At 34.9% G+C, this 27,915-nt stretch overlaps 1 protein-coding gene across 7 annotated transcripts in view; it reads right to left on the reverse strand.

Annotated features, from left to right (window-relative positions):
- VPS13B (vacuolar protein sorting 13 homolog B) overlaps nt 1-27,915 on the reverse strand; it is a 357,489-nt gene that overhangs the window by 267,131 nt on the left and 62,443 nt on the right. For all 7 annotated transcript variants that reach the window (XR_009154228.1, XM_058175718.1, XM_058175717.1 and 4 more), the window contains 3 exons: nt 27,588-27,769; nt 5,794-5,928; nt 4,600-4,773 (listed from right to left, as the gene is read on the reverse strand). Coding sequence is in view for 6 of the 7 variants with exons in the window: in XM_058175718.1 (XP_058031701.1) it covers nt 4,600-4,773; nt 5,794-5,928; nt 27,588-27,769 (491 nt within the window). In the remaining variant the exon portion in view is untranslated. The remainder of the gene's footprint in view (nt 1-4,599; nt 4,774-5,793; nt 5,929-27,587; nt 27,770-27,915) is intronic.

A 27,915-nucleotide genomic window follows, 5' to 3' on the forward strand; every position in this document is an offset into this window, starting at 1 on the left:
ACACTCTGACATTTGAATCCATTTATAAACTTTCCTGAAATAGAAAAGCAATTTAGAAGCTCACATTTTATTCCTGCAAAAGAATGACAATATACTCATCAAATTATTATTGTAACTTGTTGTTAGTTGCGAAGTCGTGTCTGACCCATCATGACCCCATGGATAACATTCCTCCAGGCCTTCCTGTCCTCCACCATCCTCTGGAGTCAACTTAAGCTCATCCTGACTGCTTCAGTGACTCCATCCAGCCACCTCATCGGTCGTCCTGTTCTTCTTTTGCCCTCAATCGTTCCCAGCATTAGGCTCTTCTCCAGTGAGTCCTTCCTTCTCACTAGGTGGCCAAAGTATTTGAGTTTCATCTTCAGGATCTGGCCTTCTAAAGATCAGTCAGGGTTGATCTCCTCTAGGACTGACCGATTTGATCGCCTTGCAGTCCAACAGACTCGCAGGAGTCTTCTCCAGCACCATAGTTCAAAGGCCTCAATTCTTTGACGCTCAGCCTTCCTTATGGTTCAACTTTCCAAACATACATTGCAACTGGGAAAACCACCGCCTTGACTATACACACTTTTGTTGGCAGGGTGAAGTCTCTACTTTTTAGATTATTATAACTAGCAGGTTTTAATAATAGTTTCAATGAATTTTCAATTTTTATTTTCCCTTCACATTAAAAAAATACATTAAACCCAGGTGATTTGGGGGCCAGGGAACAGATCAATATCTGCTTGACTATTTAAATTTGATGGGGATTAAACATTTTTTAATTTTGGGTTTGACCATGTTCCTGGATAAATACAATTCAATATATGACAATATCCAAAGTACCAGACTATCGTTATTCTTTTGATACCAGACACTTAAAACTAAAATCATGTGAATAACGAGAAAGAGTTAGAATTATTGTATGCCATAATATAAGTATCCAGATATCCATGTTTTGGAAGATATCATAATCCTTATAAAATTATCCATTAAGATTAAAGAGAACTTGGCTCCTCTATTCCCACAACTAGTTCATATGGAAAAGAGATCAACCTCCAACTTGTATATGTAACATCTTTAACATTTGCTCTCTTTCTGTGCTTGTGATTAAATGTAACATTTTAAAATCCCAAAGTTCTAAGAAAAGCATAAATCCTTGTCTCACAGCTGCTGTTTGACTCTGGAAGCACAGGCAAGCCTTAACCACCAAGAAATCCCAGCAGACTGAGCTAGAGAACACCTGTATCTCTTCATTTAGCTCCAATAACAAAGCATAAACTTCAGCATTACAAAAATAGATGCCATGTTCAGCTGCAGCTACATTTTGCTCCTAATTCCCGTGAACAAAAATGCTAAGAGCATGAAATCATTGAAGCAAGTTCTGTCATCAGAGGGATAAGATTTTTTTCTTTCTTTTTTGGAGCAGAAATCCAGTGGGAAAATGATAGAAAATCAGCAACAATTACACATAAAGTATGGAGTGAAATCCTCAGGGACAGAAGAGGAAGTGTAACAGGATAGATGAGTATAATTTTTAGGCTTTTATGTCCAAACCATAAATGTGAATTGTCTTTAATTAAAAATTCTTCAAGATAAACTATTTTTAAAATTTTGTGTGCGTGCATGTGCATGGGTGTTATGTACTACTCATATAAAATCATTCTTTTGCCAACCAAATTCTATTTGAACAAATTGTATCTTTTACCAAAAGTTAAATAGAAAAAATGACGATTTCATTTTATCCAAACTTCAATACTAAGGGGAAAAAAGATTGAGGCAACCATCCTGAATTTTATGCCCATCTCTTCCTTTCCAATTAACCCCACTGAACAAAATTAACCTCTGCAACATATGGAGGTATCAAATTTAACGTTGTTTCTGCTGTAATTTATGTTTCTGCAGATTTCAATAAAAGAGTTGTCCTTTACTGGGTATAATGAAAGAAATATATAGTACTGTTCTTAAATCTATAATGCTATAGATTTCAGCTTATAGTCACTATTTTATTTATTCTATGCAATTTTTAAGAGGTGCAAACGAATTTATATGACCCACTGATTAAAAAAAGCATATAACCTTCAACATGAAAAAAGAATAAAATCATTTTTATAACAAGACCTCCTACTAGACCAAACATCTTGTAATCTTCTAAATTTTACTCCTAAGCGCCCCTCAGCATTGGTCATGGTTGCTGGGGCTGCTGCCAGCAACATCTTGTTCCCTACAGCTGTCCTGGGCAGATTGGAGGGGGGTTCTTTTTGAGAGATGAAAAATGGGATTGAGATGTTATAAAATGAGTCAGTAAGAAAAAGGACATTCTTTGTAAGTTCTCAATTTGTTTTTGTTTTTTCTAATTGACTTATCCCTTTATTATAAAATTCTCTCTGGAGATGAAACATTTTTTTCTAAATTTGTAGAATTCTGTTTATATGCTTTCTGGTTTATTTTCTCTTTGAATGAGCAGAGGTCAAGCCAATTTTGAAATACGAACTTTACAGGCAGTTCTCAAGTTATGACCTTTGTTTAATGATGGCCCAAATTACAATGGCCTCAGAAAGGATACTTTGTGGCCCATAAAAATTTCCTGCTGTCACAAAATACTGCGTCACCATCACTCCAGTCACATGATCGTAATCTGGGTGATCTAGGTCACATGATCCTAATCTGGAACATAATCTGGGCAACCTGTGGGCACTTACAAAGTCAATGGGGAAACCAGCAGGGAAGGTTGCAAGCTTCTGCCACTGCAGAGAGGACTCCAGTTTGTCTCTGGGGACTAGTTGAAAGAACTGCCTCATGAGGAAAGCTGAACACAACCTGAACACCTTTGGTAGGTAGTTCTTTCAACCAGTCCCCAGAAACAACAGGAAGCCGAAATCCAAGCAGAGAGACAGCTCAGTAAGGTATAGAATGCAGGGAGCCTTAAATGGGTGGGAGAGGCCAAGCGAGGCCTGGCTCAGGTGGGCACATATATGTCTATTCACTCAGGGGCTAAAAATCCTCCTTGGAATTTGGCAGGAAGGATTTTCAGCTCTTGAGCAGATCCTTCCAAGGTCTCTCCCACCCCTGAAGCATCCCATATGCCTTATCTGGGGATACACCCCCTTAAAAATCCTGATGGCCCAGTGGTTAGAATGCATTATTGCAGGCCAACTCTGCTCACAGCCTGGAGTTAGATCTTAATTTAAGGGGCTTAAGGTTGACTCAGCCTTCCACTCTTGTGAGGTCAGTAAAACGAGGACCCAGATTGTTGGGGGAAATATGCTGACATGATAAACCACCCAGAGAGTGTTGTAAAGCACTATGGAATGGTTAATGCTATAAGACTAAGTGCTATTGCTATTGATAACCCACAATCACTTAGTGATAACTGGGAGTGAAGGATTACAGGCACTGAGTGAAGCCTTCACATGATGTCTCGCTTAATGACTTCTTCACTCAATGACCAGTATTCTAGTCCCAATTGTGTCATAAATCAATGATTACCTGTAGAAGCATGTAGAATAAGTATAACTGTCTTTAAACCACATCTGATGTTTAAATGAATTGACAAGAACCCAAATCTTTTTCTTGCATTTCTTCCCTGAACTGATAAATTGTTCCCTACAAAAATAGTGGAAACAGCTTTCAATATCCAATATTTAACAACATAATGAACTACAAAAAAAATACATGTGGCCCTAGTTATCTGTGGTCCCATTACCCAATGTTTTGTGAGTTGGTGGTTAGTATATACAGACCAGATCATTATCTATGGTAAAGGGTTTTGAATATCTATGATTTTTGGTGTAAGGTTCTGTTTGGAGGAGAATTTTTAAAATGTTTTTATATATTTTGCACATGAGCAAAATGGCAAACAGACCTTTGCATTATTTATGAAGTATATCTTTTCAACATCCCATTATCTATGGTTTCATTATCCACGATTGTTCAACTTTAACAAAACACCAGCAAATAAAGAGAGCCACCTATATAATGAACATGAAACCTAACTAAATTCTTATATTCCATCCATCATATTTTGTATTGGTTCAGTTCCAATACAAGTATTCTATGGCATTTTCTCTTTATGATAGCATAAGGAAAAACTGTTTCTTTAAATTCCCAATTTCTTAAAGTTGATGTCACCATAGTAACAGTGCGAGCAAAATATCTTTTTCAAAATTTGTTCCATCATTCTGAACATTCCGAAGAATATTTAATCCCTTTAAATCAGTGTTTTTTAAACTTGGCAACTCTTAAGATTAACCAGACAGCTGATTTAAGTTAATAAATCTTATGAAAGCAAATTAAAAGTTTACATATCGGCCAATATATCACAAAGGGATACTTACTTCTAGTATATTCCATACCAAAAATATTAATAATAGCAATAACAATCTATCTATCATGGACTAAATAAATAAAGTATCATGGTTAGAAAGATGGATGTAATATCCACATGAAAACGTCTAAAGTGGTCAAATGAAGAAAAAAAACAACCCTCAAATTTTGCATTGAGATTGTACTGGATCTCGGTTTCTGAAAAACATCTGTTTTTCCTGAAGTTCTCTTACATGCTCAGAAAATTCTTCCATCTCCTTCTAGGTACATTTTTTCCAAGAATTTGACACTTACCAGAACTGTAGCTGTAGTCCTTACACTGAGGGATCTGAATGGTGAAAGCTAACCAATCTGGAGCAAAGAGTGATTCTGGCTTTCTGCTTTCCTTGAGCCATTTGCTGTTGTGTAGGTCTCTGGTATCGGATGGACCTTGTATTAAAGGGATACGCTTCTCCTTTCCACCATCACCTGGATAGATGGTTAAAAAAATATTAGAGTGCAAGGAAGAGATGTTAAACAGAATATAATAGCACAATTTTAAAAATCAGATAGTATAATTTTTTTCTATTAGTAATACCAAAATAAAGCATTTGACATAAGACTTTATTAATAATAACTATGTGTTAAACATCTATGGAGATTTTCATACATCCAGGTCATGGCTGTCCCAAAGCTGCTTTTTCAAGAGGCAACTGGACTTTCTGTTTTTTCTTTGAAGACATTTTACTTCTCATCCAAAAAGCTTCTTCAGCTCTGAGTGAATGTGGGGAATGGAAGGATTTACACTCCATGCAGACAGTGGTCATTTGCATTCTTTTAGAGACTTGTTGAGGCCACCTGGAGGTTTATCTGTGACATCAGGGTCACCAGAATAGTGCAAATGGGTGTGGAGCCTTCTTGGAACTGTTGTAAGGACTGTGTTTGTAGACTGGAGATAGATGAGGTCATATCCCTTCCCCTCTGTTGAGAGAGGGCTGTTCAATTTTGGCATAGCTGATTCCTTCCTTGATTCCTTTTTAGGCTTCTTTGATTCCTTTTTCAAACCAGCAGTCCTCTCTGTCCAAAATGTGTACTTTGTTGTCTTCAAAAGAGTGGCCTTTGTCTTTTAAATGCAGGTGGACTGCTGAATCTTGTATTGATGGGTCTGTCTCCTATCTCCAAGTGTTTATGAAGCGGTTGTTTTGTTTCCCCAATTGAACTTGCAGCTGAAAGTAAGTTCATTGTAGATATAATTTTAATTTTTTATGCTTAGTTTTTGCACAACTGAAACTTAGTGTAACCACCGAGGTACAGTTCATTAGCAGTGATAGAAGTATTCTTACTGCAATGATTCATCATCCAAATTTGTTTTCAAAAATAGAAATTAAGAAATAGGTTTGATTCATAGGAACAATACCATATTCTTTTTTCAGTAATCCTCCTTGTGAAAAGCAAGTCAAACTTTCCTAAATAGGGCCATCAACTTTTACATGGTCCAGCTGTACATACCTGGGGCTTTGGCACAAATTTTTATTGATCCGATGGTTCCAGAGGCACATTTGACCAACAATGTGCTGCAGTACTTCAATTCAACATTTTGGATTGAACCCTCAAGACTCGGCTGAGGAGTCTTAGTTTTCACACCTAATAAAAAGAGAAATGTAAATGTACTAGCTGTGAATTCAACATATTTATATTTTTCATCAAGACATTTAAATATTACAATTATTTACTTTCAATACACTCAGTTAACACAATAAAACTCAAAACGTAGCACTGTAAGTTAGCTGGATACATATAATTGCAGTTAACTTTGTGCTCATGTTAGACTTCTGTAAAGATTTGTTTCTCTAGCTACACTTATGTATAATTTCCCAGAGTTAAATCAATTAAAATAATAGATTACTCCTTGAAACCATTCAAATCAGTTACAAAGTATAAATTAAATTTATGCAGCTGGGTAGCACAGCATGTAACAGAAGTTGTCATCCTTTTATGAAAACAATGTTGAAATTACTTGAGGTCAAAAGTGAAAATAGGTTTGGTGGTCTCTTTTTTTCCTCCCTGCACGTCCAAGGAAGCCATTTGCCACAGGTTTAAAACTTACTGGCAGCTATTCCTGAAGAGAGACCTGAACTGTAACAGTGGGAGGTGTAACAGGTCAGAAGCATGGAACTCTGGCACAGTTGTACAAGGAAAGCTCAGTAAACACCCACCCACATTATATTGGGCTGTGGCCATTCATATTATTTCATCTTTTCTATGTTCAAAACTACCCTTATTCACTGTATTTGCAAAAAAAAGTTTCAGCACCTGTTTTTAAAAAGTAAATAAATGTCAAAAAAAAAATTAATGGACCCCCATTCTTAATTGGAAAAAAGATTTTTTTAAAAAACGGTCAACTTTGAAACATAACTTTCTTTGTTGCATCTCATATTTACAGTTGGCTCAGTAGTCTTCAGTATAAAATGCAGTTCTATAAAGAAAAAAAGCCTAACCATATCATAATTATTATTCTAAGTAATTTGTCTGATTCTTAGGCTCATGTTACTTTAATCAGTCTTATACAAGCATTTTTAAAAAAAATTCAGAAAACAAATATTCCAATTAAAATTGGAAAGGGGTCTAAAAAAATTGCATTTTCATACCTATATCTTCACTGATTCTTAAACATTGATAAAATTCATAAGAATGCAACCTTATTTTCAGAGGTATGGATAAACATGAAAATTCTTTTTAAAACATTACTTTTAATGTTCTCTATATAAAATATTTTTTTGTGTATCATTACTTTGAAAAAATAAAGTGGTTTCCACATCTCAATGAAACTATGAACTATACCAGTTTTTCTCAACCTCCACAACTTTAAGAAATATGAACTTCAACTCCCAGACATCCCCAACTGGCACAGACAAGTACTTAGACCAGGGGTGTCAAATTCACATCATCATAGCAGCATCACGTGACATAACGGGACTTTCCCCCCCCTTCACTAAACCAGGTATGGGCATGACCAAGCACATGACGCATCCAGCCTGTGGGCCGGGAGTTTGACAGCCCTAACTTAGACCAAACGCAATCTATTGAAGAAAATGGCATCCCACTTAAATATTCTGCCAAGCAAATAAATAGCATTTATAACCAGAACAATGTCAACTTGATATTGGAAGATGAGCTACTCCAGTTGGATGAGGAAGATTGAAGTGTAACAACAAACACCATTCAGTTTTCTGTTGTGGCTCAGGCAGGATAGGCATGCTTCAGATCCTATTAGCAAAGAAATGCCACCGTAAGGGGCCTAGAAGACTTTTTTCCACAACGCTCACCTTATGGAACATTCTCCCACGGGATATCAGGATGTACCAATCCTGCTGGCTTTCATAAAGAGCTGGTTCTGTGCCCAAACCTGGGGCCCCAAGTATATACAGGATATAGTTTAATGGTTAATTTAGTCATTATGATGAGTGCTTTATTCTGAACTGCTACGTATTTTAATGTTTGAATTATTTGAATTGTTTTTTTTAATTGTTCACTGCCCAGAATTACTTTGTTGAGATGGGTGGACATAGAAATTAAATAAATAAAAATTCCCTCCCTCCCCAATTAAATAAATTATTCCCATTTATAAATAAACAAATAAATTGCTCCCAGCATCAGGAGGCAGTTAAGATATAGGCCACCACATTCTGAACTAATTGTTAATTTTGGTGTAGTCTTTAAAGGTAGCTCCACATAAACTATGCTGTAGCAGTTTATCCAGGTGGTGGTAAGAGCATGAGTTACTATCTCTAGGTCCTCTTGTAGCAGGTAAGGATACAATTGATGCACCAGTTTGGGACAGAGTATAGTCCAGGTAGCATCCAATAAATCTTCCCAGAGTTCATTCACAGGCCAAAAAACAAAACACCCCTAGATAACAGGGCTAGATGAGTTTCATGACTACTATAGACTCTATCCAAGCAGAGTCAAGTTTGCAGTGAACTTACTTTTGAAAAATGACAATCCCTCCTAAAACAAATAAAATTAATTCTTAGTTCACAAAATAGCAGCTGCGTTGAGTACCTTTAAAAAAAACAAAAAACAAATCTGGCATCTTCTTGATTCACCAATACCAATTTAACTATTTCATTAGTTAATGATCTCATTTTCTCTACAATTCTAGACAATGTATTAGTCATTGGGAACACAGTATGCTCTACTATCACCACAAGTATAAATAATTAATATGACACAATTTGCTTCCAGGAATTCCTTTTTCATTGGCTTTTAAATTTTCAGTTCCAATTACTATTGATAAAATATATAATTAAAATCCTTCCAGATTAAAAATGTAATATGAGGTTCAAATGTACTTGTACCTGAAATTTTACTATACTACAAAATACTGCATAACAGATGTGGCTCCGAAGAATCACTTTATAACTTAACAAAACTATACTACTGCCAACTACATTTTGAAAAAAAGGATGTACACTACTGATCTCCTTCCTTTCATCTTACCACCTGTTTCTGTAAATTTATTACATTCATTGTTTCCAATTTTAACAAACCACATAATGGCAGAAAGGAAAATATGTCAACCCTGGAATTATTTGCTGTTTTTCTGTCTGGCTCATGCAAGACCTGCAGTCTGTTAAAAATTCAGACTGGGTCTTTTTTGTCTGACAATCAGCAAACTGCACAAATTACTCTCTTCCTATTCACCTGTTTGCAGCTGAATTGCCAAGCTGGGGCTGACTTCAGCAAACCCTCCAGGATTGATGACATATGCTGCTGATAAACCAAACAATATGAAGAAATTATAGGCCAACATCTTTGAAAGATGTATGTGCCAGAGCCAAATTTCAACTATATATGTGCAGTACGTAGAAAGTATAACACGTTTGAAATGAAAAATCTTTCAGAAGTGCTACATTTATCATTAAATAAATGATGGGCTGCAGCATAACTTCGCAAAGGAGATCCAAAATTCTATTTAAATCAGGTATTTGAAAACTGTAAAGGCTCTTGGTCATGAAAATAATGCTGAATAAATTTTAGCATCATTTTCTTACTTGATTTTATTTTAAAGGTAATCCTCAATTACCACAGTTACCAACTACTTGTTCAGCAACTGTTATGATGATGTTGAAAAAAGAGATTTACAACCAGTCCTTGAACTTGTTTGTGGTTGTTGCACATACCTGCGGTCACTATTGAGTTTTGGGTATTTAGCAATCAATGTGCATCTATAACAGTCACAGACTGCTGTGGTCACATGATCACCATTTACAACTTTCACAGTCAGCTTCCAATAAACAAAGTCAATAGAAAAGTGGGCAGGAGATATAAGTTGTAGTCATTGATGTTTCACTAAACGACCATGTGTGGTTCTCTTTAACAACTATAGCTGGAGTTGATGTTGTAAGTCTGGTGCAGTCAAATTATGCTTTTCTTTAAGATCAAGGCACTTAGCAACAGAGTTGTCAGTACAAATTTGTGTTCAGCATGTGAGGACTACCTCTACAAAATGTTGTCCATGTTTGTGAAAAATTACCATACGTATATAACTGCAGACAATGTTGGAACTTTTGCCAATTAATTGATACACAAGTCCAATAACACCAGCGTTAGGAAAACCTTTCCAAATTGTCATGACATTTCAGTAAGAGAGTCTGGAAGAAATACTGTATGTGAGCATTAGCAGTTTATGTAATATACCTATCCAAAGTTCATTTTTTATGAATATATCAATCTAATAATCATGTTCTGATTATGCCATGAAAATATGCAACCTTCAAAGCCCCACACTGAAATAAAATGTAAAGAATAAGAGCTCAGAAGTTGGAACAAGCTTTAACCACCTCAAACTCAATAAGACGACAAAGCTGCTAATGTAGCAGAACACATTCCATTTTCACATTTTAGAGCTCATAAAATGAATTCAGAAAAGGATGCCGAGCTATAAGAAAAAGCTGTATAAATAATATAAATAGGAAAAAGCTATATACAAAAATAAATCCTTACAATATTATCTACTTAATAAATATATTAAAATATGCTTATTAAAATATTTACCATTCTCATTCAATAAACTGATGTTTATTTTAAAAGATTTTAGTCATGAGAATGCTATAATTCCATAATGAGAACTTTATAATTCTGACAACAAGGACGTATACAAGATTATCTTTTTATTTGGTATGAAGTCAGTTGGCAGTCTTACATCCATGCAATGCCACATAAACCCCAGCTGGCATCTCATGCTCTCAGAGATTCAAACTTCAAACCCAGAAACATCCTTATTTGCAGCATTGCCAGGATAATTTTGTCTACCATTCACACCACTATTATTGTCAGGCAGTCTCTGCAGGTGTGCATGGTACATAAACATACAGCTGTAACCAAGCAAGCCAAGTGAAATGCATAATGAAAACCTCAGCAGCTGTTTAAAATCCAGAGAGAACAATATGAGTTAGTATTTTTGGAAAAGCAAGAATGGCAAATTTATGATTATTCTAGCCTTCCAAAATAGCTTCTGGGTTGTGTCATTTTTATGTCATGTCATGTCTATTTTTTTTTTTTAAAAAAAAACCAAATTTTTGAATACTAGGAAAATAGTGAATGTTTTATAACACAAAAGTAGCTTCATATGTAAAATAAGTTTTATGACATGCAAAATGCTAAACAAGATTTCATGCTGGAGCAGATCATTATTTATCAAATTTATTGCTGCCCCTCTTACTACAGGGTAACTCATTAAGTGTACTGATTACAGCACTACAAATCATAAATTGTTATCATGTTTTGCTATGTTCATTGTAGCATTTCTCTATGCTACATTTCTCTCTAAGCATTTCTCTATCGCTATGTTCATTGTAGCATTTCTCTATAGTTTCAAGTCAGCTACCTTACACAACAAACTTGCACATTTTTGGTATAAATATATAAAACCAAGATTTATAAATGACATCCTTGCTTTCACAGCAGAAAGACAAAAATTACTCTGAAATGTTCTATTTATAAGGCTAATTCCATTGATACATATTCTCAACAGTCTGTTTTCTTTTTTAACTGTGTTTTCGATTTTTCTTGGAAAGTTTTTTTTAAGGAATGGTATTTTTTCACCCTGCCAGCAGCAGGAATGAAGTTACCTACAAATATTTATTTATTATTTATTTATTTAATCAAATTTATATACCGCCCTATCTCCTGAGGGACTCAGGGCGGTTAACAGCCACGTAAAATATACACAAATACAAGTTAAAACCCCAATTAAAAAACTTATTACATACGGCCAAATATTAAAACCCCAATAGAATAATAAAAACCCCATTAAAACCAAATTTAAAATTTAAAATCCTAGTCCAGTCCTGTGCAGATGAAAAGATGTGTCTTAAGCTCGCGGCGAAAGGTTCGAAGGTCAGGAAGTTGACGAAGTCCTGGGGGAAGTTCGTTCCAGAGGGCGGGAGCCCCCACAGAAAAGGCCCTTCCCCTGGGCGTCGCCATCCGGCACTGCCTGGCTAATGGCACCCTGAAGAGTCCCTCCCTGTGAGAGCGAACGGGTCGGTGGGAGGCAATCGGTGGCAGTAGGCGGTCCCGTAAGTATCCCGTCCCAATGCCATGGAGCGCTTTAAAGATAATTACCAAAACCTTGAAGCGCACCCGAAAGGCCACAGGTAGCCAGTGCAGTCTGCGCAGGAGAGGTGTCACATGGGAGCCACGAGGGGCTCCCTCTATCACCCGCGCAGCCGCATTCTGGACCAACTGGAGCCTCCGGGTATAAATAAATAAATTTATAAATAAATTCTAATTAAGAAGATCCAGAAAACAAATAAGTATAAAGTAACTCACCCACTCAAATTTATGAATGTTAGATTATGTCTACTAAAATCATTTAATAACAAAACCTATTGCTCTTTTCTCATCCACATAATGCCCACACAGAACCTATTATATTTATATTTAGGATTTATATTTATTTAGTACACAGTAATTGAAAGTCAGTTTGGAAATGATGATTGCAACATACATTGATATTTTGAAAAATCTACCTGAAATTCCAATTTAAAAAGCTGAATAAACTACAGTCATGAGATTAAAATTAATAATGGCAAGAGTGACAAGATAGATGTACAGAGAAAAAATCTGAGCTATGAAAATGTTTAATAATCTTAAATCAATGGCAAGTATAGCAGAAGCAAAGATGATGTTGGAAATGGTGATTCTCTGATGTCATGACACAATGATGCAAATTATATATTTATATCAGACACAAATATGAAGTGGGATCTTTTAGTGTGACAATGTCATGAAATGTTATTATTGTAACATCACTACAACTTGTTATGCATCATACAATCTTGAACAAGAAAACCCAGGTTCAAATCCACCATCAGTCAAAGGAAGCTCACCAATTCTAACAGCTCATGACATTGCTCCAACAGAGAAGCAATAGTAATAGCAATAGCATTTAGACTTATATACCGCTTCATAGTGCTTTACAGCACTCTCTGAGCGGTTTACAGAGTCAGTATATTGCCCCCAATAATCTGGGTCCTCATTTTACTGATCTCAGAAGAATGGAAGGCTGAGTCAACTTTGAACCCATCGGGATCAAATTCCAGACTGTGGGCAGAGTTAGCCTGCAATACTGCACTCTAACCACTATGCCACCAAGGCTCATAAATCTAAATATGTAAATCTGCTTTCCTTTGAAACTACAAGGATCTGTGCTCCAGTCATGGGCACTACTGGCCAAACTCTCAAGCACAGTTACCTTAAAGGATCACAGCCCAGACAACAAAGATACAATACAATTCCCTTCATAGAGAGGAGTAAGCTCATTGTATACTAAACACTATCTCATATCTTCCTATAACAGCATATAATCCTTCATCAACCTAAGGGAACTAGGCTGGCATTGGGGTGCAGAATATCTAGACCTTTCTTTCATCCAAAGGAATGACAAGAGTTAAGATAAAAACTTACTGTTTCCTGGCTAGGATTCTATGATTAAAGCAACTGCTTTACTCTGCCTAATGCTAGGAAAAACTCATGTAGTATCACTAACACTTTTTTTTTACTTTCTTAAATATTTCCAAGATAAAACACATATTCCAGCACATGCTATTTTATTTACTCAATTATGAAGTGTGGATTTTCCAAACACTCAGTAAAGGATACTATATGCCTAGCAGCAGTAGTCAGTGGCAACCAATGTTCCTGTGGGTTCTCCAAGTATTGTTTCCAGATACACTGCATTATACAATTCCATAGCAAAGTCATCAGTCAATTCAATCAAAACAACATTCTTAGTACAGTAGTAGAGCCATGCTACCACTAGCCACTTCTCAAAAACTGCCAAAGAGCAGCTGCCTAATTGACCACAGCCATGGATATTTCTTTTCATTTCTTTCCCAATACTTCTCATTAAAGGATGTAACTATGACAAGGACATGATTATTAATTGGCATTGTTTGTATCCATATCCCATACCTTACTCTATTTTGACACAGAAGCCTCAGGATAGAACTCTATGAGAGAAACACACATAGATTGGCAGAGCTAGGGTCCTGCCTTTTTTCCATTTTTTGCCCCATCAGGTTCAACTGTTTCAACTCCTACCCTCAAAACGATGCTATAGAGCACTGTACACCAAAACGTTTTTTCCCCGAATGCCATCACTCTGCTAAACAAATAATTCCCTCAACAGTATCAAACTATGTACTATGTCTGCACTACTATTAATCTTCCTATCACCCATCTCCTCCCACTTATGACTGTATGACTATAACCTTGTCGCTTGTATCCTTATGATTTATATTGACTGTTTCCTAATATGATTTGATTGCTTATTTGTACCCTATGACTATCATTAAGTGTTGTACCTTATGATTCTTGATGAATGTATCTGTTCTTTTTACACTGACAGCATAGGCACCAAGATAAATTCCTTGTGTGTCCAATCACACCTGGCCAATAAAGAATTCTATTCTATTCTATTTTCTATTCTTGACTAGTACTGGGTAGATTTCCCTTGAAAAAAACAAATGGAGAAGTTGGACCACGTACTGAACAAAACTGTGTTCAAATAAGGCTGTCCTTTTGAAGAAACTATTTGGAAGTTGATCAGATAGACTGTCAGGGAAAAGGAAGTCAAACGGATCAGATGGCCCATGGAGACACTTAAATATATATGTCGAGCACATACTCTTGCAGTACTCCCATTCATCGAGTAAGGAACCATATTCTAACTGCGAAAGCCCCTAACACCTTTTGTACAGAGGACAAGGGAGAACTGAACTGAGTTCCACTGATTGAGCTGTTCTCCTACAATATTAATCACTACAATGTAAGTGGTTCTTGAGTATGAGATAGGATTTTTATTACAGCAAGTGGTGAATATCAAATAAACATCAAAGCTGCCCAGAATGAGTAGTATCAAATGGAATATAAATTAAATAAATAAATGCTCCAAAGTGTCTACCTCACATTAGTCATATAGTTCAAAGCTTATAGCGTGGGTTCATACTCTGTTTCCATATTTCTATTTCTTTGACATTAATTTATTTATTTGAATTATTTCCCACCCATCCCACCGCAGAACTCATAGGGTCTCAGTCAGTGGTGGGTTGCTACCGGTTCTGACTGGTTCTTAAGAACCGCTGGCAAAAATCTGGCCAAGTTCGCAGAACCGGTAACAATGCCCAGCTGGCCACACCCCTGAACCAGTTCCCTTGGCCAAAGAGGTTGTAAAAACAAAAGGTTTTAAAAGGCTCCTCTGGCGATCCCAGCTGAATTGCCTGATTACCAGAACCTTTAAAAAACATGTTTTCTACAAGCTCTTCAGCCGAAGAGCTTGTAGAAAAAATCCTTTTAAGAGGTTGCAATTATCTGAGCTGCCATGAGGCAACTTCAGCTGGGATCGTCAGAGGAGTCTTTTAAAATCTTTTTCTCCTCTGGCAATCCCAGATGAATTTCCTGATCATCACAGGCTTTTAAAATCACTTTTTTACAATCTTTTACAACAACCCATGCCCACCCAATTGCCCCCTCCCCCACTTACTTAATTACTGTTCCTTTCGGGCTTGCAAAGCCATGGCTTCTGCAATCAGATGCATCAGCTAGCAACTGAATATGCCTACCTACAATCCATCTCCTCGGTGAGCAACTGAATCTGCCTGCCTCAGTTGGGTTAAGTAAACTATTAAAAAATAGTTAATTGTGTTTTTTTTAAAGGAGTTCGGTTTTTAGACAGCAATTAGAAGTTAAGGAAGTTTTAAATTTAGCTGCTTTTATCTAAAACAGGGGTCTCCAACCTTAGTAACTTTAAGGCTTGTGGACTTAAACTCCCAGAGTTCCTCAGCCAGCTTTCCTGGTTGAGGAACTCTGGGAGTTGAAGTCCACAATCCTTAAAGTTACTAAGGTTGGAGATCCCTGATCTAAAAAATATAAATAAAATAAAATAATAAAATAAAATATTTGTGCAGCTTTCTGAGATTTGGTATGTTTCTGTAGCGTTTCACTCTAGCTACACAAACACACAAAATCTCACAAAGCTGTATGTGGTATTTTGTGTATGTTGTGTGGGTCAGTTGTATTATGTCGTTTTGTGTGTGTGTAAAGTGTGAAAGTTGGTTTTTTGAGCTTTTTGGGGCTGTGTAAAGTTCCTGCTTGTTGCAAGGGTCATTTTGGGTGAGGTGCAGCTGCTTTTACATTGTGTGTTTCAGTTGTGTTGTGTTGTGTTGTGTGGGTGTAAAGTGTGAAAGTTAGTTTTTGGTACCTTATTGTTTTGTATACTTTGTTTATTATTTTTATTGTTATTGGCCATGCCCACCCAGTCACATGACTGCCAAGCCACTCTCACCCAGTTACATGACCAAGCCACGCCCTGTGTCACATGACCATCAAGCCACGCCCACAGAACCGGTAGTAAAAAAAATTAGAATCCACCCCTGATCTCAGTTCTTACGTGAACCACTTGACAACTCTCAGTTAAGAAAACATTGTGGATGTTGCATCCAGTTTTTTGAGCTAAACAGACAAAACGACAGGCCTAGAAGATGAAAGGCATTAGTAATTGAGCATATCTATTTTACCCTCTAATAATGGTATAGAGAAAAAGTTGAATCACTTTAAGGTTAACTTTTGCATTTATTCTTTTACTTCAACAGTCTGGGAAACATTATAATTAAATCTCTCTCTCTCTCTCTCTCTCTCTCTAGTCACCATATCTATAATTACTATAAACAAAGTTCAAATGAAATCTTAAGCTTTAGAGGTTTGCAAACTAAAAACTAATGTTCATCAAGACAGCTGCAGAAGCAATCTCAAAAGTTAAGAAAGCCAGACCTTTTTCAGGCTTCACATACTGTACATGACTGCTTCTGTTTCTACCATAACCTATTTTCATTTTGGGGTTTTTTTTTTACCTTCTTCATACAGAGCAATCATTTTATATAGTGATTATAATAGTACACCATAATATTGCTGAATGTTGTGACAAATGGCCCTTTTAATTCTGCTGCTTTGTACTTTAAGAAATGCATGTTAAAAATTACTTCATAGAAACTTAACATTTTTTAAACATGAAGCAATAAAGTCAAGATTTTGGAAATTCTACAGTATTAACTTAATTACATCGGCAAGTGCATTACATGCTAGATTTTTCATTAGAGCAAAAACATTTAAAATCTATTTTCCAGACTTAGTGAATGTTGCTATGACACATTTGGTCAATAAAAATGGATGAAAAACAGTAAAGCTTTGAAGCAATAGCCAGAAAATACCACTGTGGTTTACCAAGAGTAGGATGCACAAAATATTAGACCACAGTTAATGAAATTAAGCCAATGTCTTAAGTTAGCAAAATGTGCGCTCTGTTACTTGTTTGGAACTTACACAACTAACTAATCTTTGAAAACTCCTTTGCCGCCAGAAAATAGTATCTTCTGCATCTCTTCATAATTAAATCAGGGGACTACCACTGCTTTGAGTTTGCATTATTTTAATGCAAAGGAACAGTAAAAAAATGTAATCTTTTTTTGCTTCTACAGACTTATGTTACATATTCATGAATTTTCGTTGAATGGATTCATGGGCATGGAGAAAAGGTCAATGTGATAAAAATGAGATAAAGCAAATAATTTTATTAAGCTGGAAACAACAAAAACTAGTATTCGGCTTTATTTTACAGTTTGTTCTTTCAATGCACATTGCATTTTAATTTGCTTTCATTACTTTACTGAAAGTTGCCTAATGTCTGATGCCATTGAAAATGGTATTTTATATGCTACCTACATACAGATTCTCATGTATGTATCCTGAAGCATTAAAGATTAAACAGAACTATTTCAAACATTGTTACTTTTAAGATTTGCTGGAATTAAACTGGTCTTTTTGATTACTACCATAAAAGATAAACTCGTTGAAATCTAAAATTTGATTTAAACCATGCACACTGTGCTTTCAAACATTAGAATGTATTGTGAAAGAAGTAAATGCTAAATATTTCATTCTTATTACGACCTTTACAACTTCTTAGTAACCATTGAAAGCTCTCAGCTTAGACTTTTAATTGGGGAGAATTGCACATACAAAATTAACGTAATTATTGTCTTTCTTTAATCTTTTGGTAAGATGTTGTCTGCCTACTACTATAGCATCCACCAGATATTAATAAAAATAGTGATCTTGATCCAAGAGAAATTTAAGTACCAAGAAAAAATTAGGCTTTCTTCTTATACAATATTCTATTGGACTTGCTGATCTGGAGAACTCTGCATAATATTTCCAGTTTGTTTATTACTATTATTTTTATCCCATCTTTATTGTTTTATAAGTAACTCAAGGTAGAAAATGTATATAATTCTTTCTCTTCCTATTTATTCCACAATAAGAGGTAGGTTTGGCTCAGAATCAGTGACTGGCCCAAGATCACCCAACCAGTTTTCATGCCTAAGGCAGTATTAGAACTCACAGTCTCCTGGTTTTTAGGACAATATCTTAACCACCATACCAAACTGGCTCAAACAATTTGTTGCCATTATACTTCTTCCTGTCTTGAACATACTACAAAGCTGATTCTTACTTATTACTGAATTTCCAAAATGCAGGATTGTCTGAAGCAGATTCCTTTGATTTGTTCCTGGAGATTATGAGTTGGCATGTAAAGGGTAATTTTTCCTTTGCCTGATCTAATCAAGGGACACGAGCTGAACAGCTCAACTCAAGCACCCTGCTAGAAGTTGCTATTTAGAGAATAAGAAATCCATTCCACAGCTGCACAGAAGAATATTAATCTAATGTATTCTAGGCCATTTCATAAACATTTATAAAACCCAACCGAATTACATTCTAACGTGCCATAATAAAACACTATTTTAATTCAGTCTGGTCTGTTTAGTCCATCCAAACAAAACAACAAAATGTTATGAACTTGATTTACACGAAGATATTTTTAGCAGCCTTCTGAGAGAGAACTAGAGCTTCTATGAGGCATAACATTTAAAATATCTCGTCTTGCAAGAAAGAAACATCAGTACTCATTTCAAAGGAAAGCTTGACATGACATATTTCAAAGGGAAAGAAAATTGAATCCATTTTATTCTAGTTACAAGCAAAGAAAAAAAATTTAGAGGAAGTGTGTCAAAATCAATCAACAATGGAACCTTCAATGCAATTTATTTAAAACTATATAGGGTAATATCCTGCTCAATAAAAACAAGAAAAATATGTAACGATGGAAGAGATCATTAACCTTAAAACAAAACATTAATATCTCTATTAGCAGAGGTGTTGAATTACATGGGTCTTTAACAGAAGCTGTATTACATTCCAACTGAAAATACAGCTCAGAGCCCATACCCTTATTTCCATAATCATTTTCATATGCCAAGCATACATTAATGCAGTATTATCTTCAGAACAAGAAACAGACATTCCTTTAGAAATTAATTCAATATTGAAATGCATCACATTAAGTTTTTTTTAATCCACATTTCTCTCAGGAATACTTGCAATGCAAATACTACATAGAAAACTTGTAATATTCTTTCCAAGGACTCCATTATGTCTGACAGAAAAAGTCTAAAGTATAAACTTACCATTACAAAGCATACAAGTTTATCCTATTACAAAATTATTTCTGTAAACACAGCCTTTAAACAATTAAACTAAAATATGAAACAAGCGGATATGCTTCAAAAATCTCATTAACTAATTCATTAGCTTTCATACTCAGATTCATTATAGTCAACTTAACAATGCTGGTAATGGAAAAATCAGTATAGAAGAGAATTTATGATGGAAGAAACTAGCTGCATAAACCCATGGTCCAGTATTGATCTCTATGCCCTGCCCTGGTTTAAGTCTCAACAGAGTTATTTAGGAAGCAGGCAATGGCAAACCAGTTCCAAAAACCTTGCCAAGGAAAAATGCAGGGACTTGTCCAGGTAGTCATTAGAAGACTGACTCAAAAGCCCCAAAACAAAATTAATAGCAATCTGTTTATTAACAGAAAAGTTATTTCAACGTGAATACAAAAATACCAACTGATACAACTGCCTCAGTATTACCCTTATATAAATTACTGTGCATGTTTTCCCATGCATAGAGATGTGGTGTCAGTATTATTAAAATAGCAAAAGAAAACAGGATTTTATTTTTGTACTAAGTATTATGAATTAGAGATATATTTACACTTTGAAAACTAAAGTGCATAGAGGTGAGAAGGTAACATCTTCAACAACTTCTAAAGTTGCAACATTTCCCCACAACCTTGCACATCTGTATTTTACAGTTGCCACACAACACTAAGATGCACACAGTGGAAGTTTATTTCTCTGGTGCCCAATTTTCATACTATGCAATTAATGCCGAGGCCATGAAATTTACAGCTTGACCTAAATACCATTAAACAAGTGACAATAAATTGAGTATGATTTTTGAGAAACTAAATATTTATTCCTAACTCTTATTCTTCAGGATACATATTTATCACATGAACCTACAATTCTTTCAGTTTTTCAATTCCACTTATGTCAGTAATTCTATTAAATGAAAGCAGATTCTTTTTTGCATAAAAGGGCAATACAGGTGCCTTTTATATAACCCAGATATTGTTCCAAGCTATGTAATCTAAATAAAATAGTACATAAATTATCCACTGATCTATTTTAAAACACGTGTGATATCTATCCTTAGATGATAAAAACAATGAGAAACCAGTTGTTGCTATTCCTTCTACTGGACAAGAATCTCTGGGAACTGGGAAGCATATATATTTAATTAATTGTGGTTGGTTGCACAGTCTGCCAGATATTTAGATCTGATTTGGCATTTTTATCAACCTATCAAGTTCTTCCCAAAGATTTTGGATGGGCAGAGGTTATTGGACGGTGTTAAAGGAATTGCCACAGAATGCAAGCTGTTCCAAATAAAGTTGCCTTTTGCAATTGACTGATGGTGACACTGTCAATACCAATGATGTTCAAGTAGTGCTCTAGATGTTTTGGGATTACACAAAAAGGACTTGTTGCTTTTGACACTATTTTTGCTTTCTTTGCGACAGTCATTCTATTTCTATTTGCAGGTCTTTTTATTTTGTGATAAAATAACAACTATAAACAACTAGCATAGCTGCTAGTTCTTTAGCTGGTGTTGGCCTTGACATGCATTGAACTCTTCCCAAGGATCTAGCATGTAGTATATGTCCAAGCAATGTAGCCTTGGGTAATTAACAGGTGGAAATGTTGTCAATGCAGAGATTTTCTACGTGGCTTCCAATACTTTTTTAGCATGGTACCCAAGGTGTTGATAACCAAAGTGAACCACCACGGCCAGTTTATGCCAAAATCTTTCAACTTTAATTTTCAGATCTTTATACTCTGTGATCTTCTCCAATACTTTGCCTTCTATTCTGCTATACCCCTGGTATTGCCACATCAATTATCCATACTTTCTTCTTTTCAACCACAATTAAATCCAGTATACTATGAGTCAAGGCTTTATCAGCTTGTATTTGGAAAACCCATAATATTTTAACCTGCTCATTTTTTACTACTTTTTCCAACACTATATTCCCATCAATTTTTCATTACTGGCACACAATAATTTGTACTGATATTCCAGTGAAGCATTTTGACAACTCTCTTATATCATTGTTTATACTTGACATGTAATAATGTAATCAGTTTGCGTGATCTTCTTGCATAAGCTATGATCTACTGTTTCTTATGCCTCTTTGCACAATCTACACTCGAATCATTTGATGATTTTTCAATTCTGGCTTTAATTGCATTAATTTGCATAGTTTGCTCTTGAGCAGCCAAATTTAAGCCTTCAGTTTCTCTTTTAATGTTCTAGTTCTAAGCGATTGCCAGCTATTCTTTTTATCCATCTTTCCCTTCAAACTTTTGTAAAAATTGACTATATAAAACTTTTACTTCCTAGCATTTCAATATTCATGTTTTGTTTTCTGCACATTCAATAAGTTTGTTTTTAATTTAAATCAATATTTGTTCTTGGCCATCTTTTATATAATCAGTCAATGCATGTTCTTCTTCAATAGTTTGTTTCACTCGAAACAAATCTCTGCCTCAATATCACTATGGGGATGTAACACATAATCAATAACCATTACCTTTCTTGTATTTTTGGTCCAAACTATCCAATTTAGCCTGGGTCCAGTTAATTCTAGCAGTGTACCAAATCACAAGTATTGCACAGGTATTGTGATTTTGATGTTGTTTCCTCTCTTCAATTTTATCTTTAGCACTCTTTTTTACTAATAGTTTATAGATTACCCCTACTATAGGACATAAAATCTCAGACAAAATTAAAAGTTGAAATCAAAGAGGGAAAGAAAAAGCATAGTCCAAAAAAGCAGAAGGATTCGGTTATTATATGGCTAAATATCAGTTCAAATTACATATGTCTTGCATACTGTGAGTGCTGAAGATCAGCTGATAATACAGCAATGTGAAACATAAACCATGGCAAGTGCCTACTTTTCTATCATTATTAAAATATTGGAAATAGGACACAGCCAAAAGTAAAATTATAAATAAAACTTTATAGAAAGAACTTAAAATTATAAAAATGTATTCCCTCTGTCGTACAATGATAAGAATAATTAAATATCCAAAAATCTGGTTACATTATTATTATATCATAAAATTACATAAAACATATTATCTTGCAGCATTTTTTCCAAATAAATACTTTTAATTGTTCCCCAATATAAGCAAATCAAGGGCTACATTTACAAGGCATGAAAAGGATTGTATTCAAAAACTGATATCTGAAAGCTTCTCACTACCTACTCTATTTCTCCCACAAAAAGATTCAGCTGCTGCTAAAACAGGTAACCAACTTCACCATAAAATACCATTAAAAACCAAAGATAAACATGATTTACGTTTTATGAACTATTATTTACCCTCACATTTATAGCTAATATCTGGCTTTGTTTTAGAAAAAAATCATCTGCATACTACATTGCTCACAGGCTTGACTCAGTCATTCCACTGTTATTGCACATCTCTTAAAGCAACTATAAATTTTATTCAAGAATTTATATATCCCCAATAATAATTGCTTTAAAGGAGTGTTAAGAGAATTCATACTGTTCCACAGTGCTGATGTCACATGACTTTTCTTTGAAAGCAATCTTATGTGAAACGATATTACCGTGTACATCAAATTTCTCAAACCTAGTGCTGTTAGTTCTATTAGAAATACAAACTCACAGGATTCTCAACCAAAGGTCCAACAGATTTTTGTTTATGTGCAAATTTATATCTTAGTCTTCTGACACTGACACATCATATGCAGAAGATACCAGGCTTGAGAGGTTATTGAATGTAAGAACAAATCATTATAAATAAATAAACACATAAATAAAACTAAAGCATTACAAACAGCCTTTAGCAATTCTAATGAAACATGGGTTCAAAATAAAAGTCCTACCCAGATATTCCAATGCTATAACAGAAATAATATAAAACTCAAAGGGATAAATTAAGTAGAAATAATTAAACAGAATGGGAATAAAAGATATGAATTGTCATAGGTAGCAGTTATCTTTCATAAATGTAATATACTCTTGTGAGCTATCTATCCCTCTGTCTTAGCTGACAGTCAAATACAGCCATATAAGACAGTACCCTAAAACAAGCTTGTAAAAAGCCGCTATAATGGAAGCTTGTAGATGGCAAGAAACATCTCGACACACAGAAATATTTGTAAATTGGATGATAATTTGTTCTCCTTTCCATTCTGGGCTTTCGTGCATCAAACAGAAGTAAAGCTACTTTGGCCAAGGTTGTATTAATAAATATTTTTATGTGGAAAAAAATTGGAACATGCAAAATTATATACTAGATTCAGAATACAATAAATTGCTTCCATTTTCTATCAAAGAATTAATTATCCATATTTTATTTCTTCTGACAGGACAGGAGTTTTCTGTGGGTTTCAGTGCTGGGAAACAACAGGATTAGCTCTCTCGCTTGTAACTGCAGAGAGTTTTAAAAGACACTATGTTCACAAACCTCATTTTCTAATCACAAAATTGCTGATTAACTACTTCTAAGCTATTAGAGAACTTTTTTCATGAATTGTTCATTAACTACTTCTAAGCTATTAGAGATCTTCAGAAAAACATGTTTAAAGCACCAGGTGAATCTGCTTTCAATCCTGAATAAAGAAAAATTTAATCATAAACTTAAAAATTTAAAGATTTGAAATAAACAGTAAAAAGCTAAATAACGTTTTGATTTTTAGAAAGTTACAAAAGGGTACAGACAAAATTGGAATACTTAAAAATTTACAATAAGATTTTGGAACTAACGGTAAATAATGGGTTTTTGTGGGAAATATTCTATTTTGCATTTTTCAAGATAAAACAAAGATAAGCAATTTCATGATTTCAAAAACTGGACCCTAGAAGGGACTAAAGTGTTTGGGTACAGAAAAGCCTGTAAAATGTTGCAAAGAATTATAACAGTGAAAATACTAAAGTAGATTTTTGAAAACATAGAATTAAAAAATAGTAGCCATAATATCAACAATGTTGGTAATGATGTCTGGATGAATATTATTCTTCCAAACAGGAAATCAAATGATGCATTTTCCATAAAAGATTTGTAGAATCCTGGTAGCCATTAACATGTACAATGGCAATTTGGTATATTCATTGAAATTTACATATACATAAATGTTCGCAAGATTACAGCACTCAAAAGAATCCTGCACATTGTCCAAAATGCCTATGCAGAAAAGTTTAACTAGGGTCAAGCATAGTCATTCCACCACATCATGACTCTTGACCTTAGCAGTAGACCCACTGCTGCTATGCATTATAGCCAGAACATTTCTCTGTTCAAGTTATTAACCTTGCAACATTCAATGATTCTCTAATTCCACAAATGTCCAGATTACTAATTCTTCCTAGGCAAGTAAAACGGGTAAAATAGAAAGGGTTTTGGAAATAGCAGATGTGGTAATATTTCATATCCATCCCATCCTTGTCTCTTTTTTTTTTTCAACCTTTCATACAATTTAGGGAAGTTAAAACATCATCCACCAGTGAGTCAGAATATTAAGCTTTAACAGGGGACTTTGTCTCAAATCACAGATATCAGAAGGGACAGTTAACCCTCAGGTAAATAGTTTGCTTGGCATGGGGAATGTTACTTTAACCCCAAACAAACACAATTTTGTTTAAGATTTAAATCTACCCATTCAGTGTTAATTGGATGGATTAATTAGTTCAGGTTTGAAGTTTGTGTGACATTATGACAATGTCTTGCCAGTATAGGAGCATAAAGTGCACCACAATTCACTGTTAGAAGTTTGCAGCCTTTTCTTTGTGGGGGAAAAAGACTCTAGATTACAGATGGGTTTGCTTTACAGCACACCAGACAAGAAAACTCTTGGCAATTTAAACATAAAGCAATGATGCTAAAGTTTGGTTTTGTTTCCTTTTCCCTCCCAATATGATGCATTATACCAGGGGTGTCTAACTTGCGCCATCACAGCAGTGTCATGTGACATATCGGGACATTTTTCCCCTTCGCTAAACTGGGCGGGGGCAGGGCCAGCATGTGACGCATCCAGCCCGCAGGCCGCGAGTTTGACACTCCTAAATTATACAATTAAACCTAAATAACACAAAATAATCACTTGGCTTTTCATAGAAAAAGGTGACAGGTAATAAAAGCATGGGATTAAGAGTGTGAGAAACTTTTTTTGAAGGGTGGGGGGGACAACGGCTGAGTCAGTTTGCTTTAAAATCAACTGCCAATATTTGCCACACCGCTCTTTGAAACTCTTTCAGCTGTCATCATACATCTTGGCTCAAGACTACAGTGCTCATTTCTTGCACAGATTTGCATAAAAATTACTGGGCTGCCATTTTCTTCCTACAGTCATTTTAAATTACATGGAGGGGTTTTCAACTGATTAGCTATATTAATCTGACTTTCCTGAAACTTTTCTGAAGTCCTAGGTGTACAGGTCCAATGGCTAAAGTAGCTAATTTTCACTGGGGAGGGTCTAGAACTAAAGAAAGGCAAATAAAGCTTATTTGCTTTCAGCCTCAATTGAATTAGCTATCAAGTGAACTAATGTACTCATGGCACACCAACAGGTAAGAACAGCACTGAACTCATTAGTCCCTGAAATGATACCTTAAACAATACTGCATGTAGTTTAAAATCTAACCCAGGGTGCTCCGAATAAAGTGTCAGTTTTGGACGTATCACGTGGAGCACACATTTCAACCCAGAAGATTGGAAGGAAATGATTAAAGTTCAACAATCTGCACTATGATTCAGTTCAGAAATGTGTGTGATGGGGAGGTTGGGGGAGAGAAAGTAAAGGGTGGAGGAAGAACAGATTTCAGAGGCATTAAAACAGCAATTGCCTGTCTTTTCAATCTTTCTCTTAACTGGCTAAAGAACTATGTAGCAAATCCAAAACCCTTTTTATATGCACACCTGGGAAGAATTCTGAATTCTGTTACTTTCCTCAACATTACCCTGATGTGGTTTTGACCAGATGTTTAAATGTTACAACATGTACTTTTCTTCTTTTCTTCCAAGGAAAAAGGAAAATAAGAGGAATATTTGACTTCACTCCACAAGAGACCTATTTAATAGTTTGGTGGTTATGTAAGTAAAGGTAGCTTGGCTAAGTCAGTGTTGACGACATATAGAACGACATGATCCTAATGAGTTGGAAAATATTGGCTCTCTTGAGATTTAACCAGATGCTACTGCACTGAGAAAGCTACTGTATTATTGAATTTCATTTTTGTGAGGTAAAATTTATTATTCAACCATTACAGTATTCCACATGAAGTCTTCCATAAAATAGTTTTGCAGTTACATTCTGGAAAATAGGTTTTATTTTCACTTTAATACATCATTTACATGAGGGGTCCAAATGCCTATTTGATCATTTTAAACAGATAAATTAGAGGTCTGCAAGCAATTTTGTTTAAAACCCTCACACAGAGCAATAGAATTGGACTGTCAACAAAATTACAAATTACTTAAATGCAGCAGGAAAAATGCACTCTCAAGGTTCAGTTTCTACAGAAAATAAAACTGTATGCAATGGCATTAATATTTTCCTGGCATACGCATCAAAATCCAAATTTCAAACTTACTACAAAGAATTACATTAGGAAAACTCTCAAAGAGGAGATAAACACAGCCTTCCATCAGTTTGGAAACAGATGGCGCCTAAATTGAATAAATTAAATTAAGTGAACATTATTAATTTAATTCTTCAATTACAAACTGGGATAGTATTGTCTCTTACTAACCTGAATTCTTGAACTGTATACTTTAGAAAAAAGGAAGGTATGATAAACAGAGATCTTTAAACACATGCATTGAACAAGTATAAAAACAAGCGGCAGTTGGCTGTGATAATGTCTTGTTGGAAAACCAAAGATTTTTTTGCTGACCAATATGTAAACCAAGTTTTAAACTGATTACTTAAGATTTATTTTCAAGAACCCAAATGTCAATTTTAAATTATGCCACAAGCACATTTATTAATGCCAGTCAAAATACAATGGCTTACCTGAAGGATTCGTCAGTTAATTTGTTTAAATAATATGTTATTTATTTAGGTAAATGAGTGCATTCATTTTTTTTCCAAATATATTTAATACATTTTATAGTTTTTATATGTACAAACTTACTTAGATCACATCAGAATATTTTTAAAAAACTATATCTCAACTTTAAACATAAGAATTAATGAACGAACAAATGACATACCATACATAAAAATGTTGTCATTACCTGATATTTGGAAGACTTCATTTATTAAACTTTCATTAACTAATGATGAACTGGAATTTCCAGTATAAGCCCAACTCTGCCAAATAGTTTGCATTAGAAAGTTCTGAGCTCTCGTAGCCTGAATTGTCAAAGTTGGAAGTTCAAATATAAATTCATTCACTGCAGTACTAGATCGCTTAGACCTAGGACATAAAAAAAGATAGGAGAAATTAGAATTGCATAGTATTATTATTGGAACATATACATACATATATACATACATACATGTGTACATATACATACATAGACAGACAATCTCCATATAGTCCTGCAATGCATGACAAATTAA

Source organism: Ahaetulla prasina, chromosome 3 (assembly GCF_028640845.1).
Source record: "Ahaetulla prasina isolate Xishuangbanna chromosome 3, ASM2864084v1, whole genome shotgun sequence".
In the NCBI taxonomy this organism is placed as follows: Eukaryota; Metazoa; Chordata; class Lepidosauria; order Squamata; family Colubridae; genus Ahaetulla; species Ahaetulla prasina.